The 3,075-nt window shown below is 50.8% G+C and overlaps 1 protein-coding gene across 1 annotated transcript; it reads left to right on the forward strand.

Moving 5' to 3' along the window:
- The first annotated feature begins 728 nt into the window (after nt 1-728).
- LOC147961180 (uncharacterized) lies at nt 729-1,337 on the forward strand. Its single transcript, XM_087533707.1, has one exon. The coding sequence runs from the start codon at nt 729-731 to the stop codon at nt 1,335-1,337; it is 609 nt and encodes a 202-aa protein (XP_087389833.1).
- Nucleotides 1,338-3,075: the final 1,738 nt, after the last annotated feature.

Consider the following 3,075-nt stretch of genomic DNA (forward strand, 5'->3'; position numbering starts at 1 on the left):
ATTTGGGTAGTAGGATTGGTTCCACATTAGCGACTTGTACTCTCTCCGGTCCTTTTTAATTTGCATATAAGATTTGACTGAAGTCAAGCCTCACAAAGTTTGACCAACTTTACAGAAAAAAATACCAACATTCATAATCTAAAATTAATATCAATAGATGTATCATGACTTAAAGTTTCATATTATATAACTTTAGCATGACAGATGTTGATATTTTTTCATATAAATACAGTCAAACTTTGTGTTCAGAGAATTCTAATATGCAGAGTAAAAAGGACCCGAGGGAGTATATAAGTCGCCCGAATTTGGAGTTTGGGTCGGTCGAATTTCCCGTGAAGGAAAGCACACAGGAGGGAAGGAGGTAGCTCGCCCGAGAAGCCCTCTGGACCGATCTTAGAGCAACTCCAACGGGCCGGCCCAAACGGACGGTGTTTTTGTCCGTTTTTTGTCCGTTTAGGTCGGCCGTCCGTCCTCTTTTAGTTTTGGGTCGGCAGTGCGCCCAATAAGTCGACCTATTTCATGACAGCGCGTGTTGCCGTCGCCCTGGTTTTGGCGCACCAGCGCGCGGGAAAGGTTCGCGCGCGGGGGAAAGCGGCCTAGCGCGCGTTGGTTTTGACGCTCCAGCACGCGGGAAAGGTTCGCGCGCGCGCCGCGCCCGGCGCTCGTTATAAAGATGGCGCTCCCTCCACACTCTGTCCGCGGCCCACTCTCGCCACCTCTGCGCCACCATGTCGATCCGCCGCCTGGGCGCTTCGGATTTTTGCGGAATCCGCGAGCGCCGCTCCGGCGCCTTCTCCTCCGAGATCTGGTTTCGCGAGAAACGTCTCATCCTCGGTACCTTCGACACCGCAGGGGAGGTGGCCCGCGCGCACGACACGGCGGCGTGGCGCCTCCTGAGGCCTCGTCGGGATATGAATTTTCCCAACATGTTGAGCCAGCGGGCGCAGGATCTGGCGCCTCTCCCACGACTTTTCACCGACGAGGATCGTCGTGTCCATCGGAGGCGGCAGCGTCGCCTCGCCATCGCGGAGAAGGACGTGGAAGCCTTGGTGGTGTGGCGCGGAGGCTTCCCGCAGGACATCGTCGACGAGCGCCAGTTCTACAAGCAAAGGAGGTTGGAGAGGGACGCGAGGAGGAGGGAACGAGCCGCCTATCGGGAGGACAAGCGTTCGCGAAAGCAGACAGCTCAATTGAAACTGAAGCTACGAGAAACGCGGGTTGGGACTTTGGAGACGAGGCGTATGCTGACGCCTACATTCAGACGTCAGAAGAGGACATTACCGAGTCGGAGTCAGAAAGCGATGAGTAATGGTCTTTTTTTTATCTGTGTACGCTAGAACTATCTATGTATCCATTTTTATCTGAAAAAATGGCCGGCGGCGTCGACGACGTAGCAGGCGGGCGACGGTGTGAATCCAATGTGCCACCGCCAAGCGGGCCCGGTGAGGAAAGAGGGCGAGCGCGCGCGCGTCCGTCTTGTGTTCGCGCCGACCCAAATCAGGCTAAAAAATGAGCCGGGAATGGGTCGGCATGCAGATGAAAGCGGAGGCGCATCCATTTGGGTCGACGCGTTCGGCCAGCTTTTTTGTCCGCGCCGACCCAAACGGACGGCCGCGGATGAAATGGGTCGCTCCATTAAAGTTGCTCTTAGGGTGGCAGGCGACTCCATTGTCTATCTTAGGGATGGAGGGAGGTGCAGATTTGCCGAAAAAACATTGGTAATCGTCTGGGTTAGGAGGTAGTCGAAGGTGGCGGCAGCACAACGGCGGGCGGAGGTTGAGGGGAGTACGGGGTGGCAGGACGATCGCAGGAGCGCCATGGACGTCGAAGGCAGGCGGTTATGCCTGGCTTGGATCGGCGGGGGTGAGAGAAAGAAGAGAAACAATACCGGTTTGAGGTTGAAAGAAGATGAAGCATTGTTCCTTGGATCTTGATCCAACGGTTAAAATGGGAGGGGGATAATTCACTGACCTTTTTCAAAATTTCAGGCGACTCACGCCTAAGCCGCTCCCGATTGGATCCTAAAGAAAAAAAAATCGAAGGAATAGTTTGCACTATATTTCACAGAAGATCCAGTATCCGCTCTGACTATTTTTATAGTTCATTTGTTTTCTCTATGCCACCAAACATACTCTGCTAATTATATAGGATCCAAATGAGGATTCCACTGTAATATTATACTTTTTCTATTCTCACATTTTAAGAATCCTGCAAACCAAATAGGCCCTTTAAGGGCAACTCCAAGGGTAAATCGCAAATTTTCTTCCGCATTTGTCCACGCACAGCGTGGACCAGTTCATGGACACGGATGCGGGAGGGCGTCATTCAACCATAGCTGCATACATCCGGTCTTCATAAATTTTTTAGGTCTGCACGACCAAATAGCCGCATGCACAGAATACAAACATTCAAATAGCTGCATGCAACACTAGTTTAAATTTTAAGAAGTTCAAATATTACATCCCAATATTGTTGTCCCCTTTCACCGCCCACTGATACTCAATTAAATCTTCCTTCAGCTGCTCGTGAGTTGGTCGATGCCGAATTTGTTGGTGCATTTGAATAAACTCTTCAAATGTGGTCGGATTCTGGTCCGGAAGTGGATAGGATCATCCATGTTCTCAAATTCCAGAGATGCGGCAACATCATCATCCTCATTCTCGACGATCGTGTTGTGCATGATCACACAACATGTCATCACCTCCCACAAGGCTTCTGGATCCCATTGTTTACAAGGTCCACGAACAAATGCAAAACGGTCCCACGGAACTCCAAATGCCCCCTCGACATCCTTTGTAACTCCTTCTTGTCTTTGCGCAAAACGAGCCTTTTTTGGCCAACTGGATTTGAGATGGTATAGACAAAGGTAGCCCGTGGAGGATACATACCGTCAACCAGATAGTAGCCAATGTTGCACTCATGTCCATTGACAACATAGTGGAAAGGATGAGCTTTTCCTTCGGTCAACCTCGCAAACAACGGCGATCGTTGCAACACATTGATGTCATTATGAGACCCCGGGCATGCCAAAGAAAGCATATGCCAAATCCAAAGATCCCGTGATGCAAATGCTTC

The sequence above is a fragment of the Triticum urartu genome, chromosome 7A (assembly GCF_056163025.1).
Source record: "Triticum urartu cultivar PI428250 chromosome 7A, HENAU_Tu73, whole genome shotgun sequence".
Classification (NCBI taxonomy): Eukaryota; Viridiplantae; Streptophyta; class Magnoliopsida; order Poales; family Poaceae; genus Triticum; species Triticum urartu.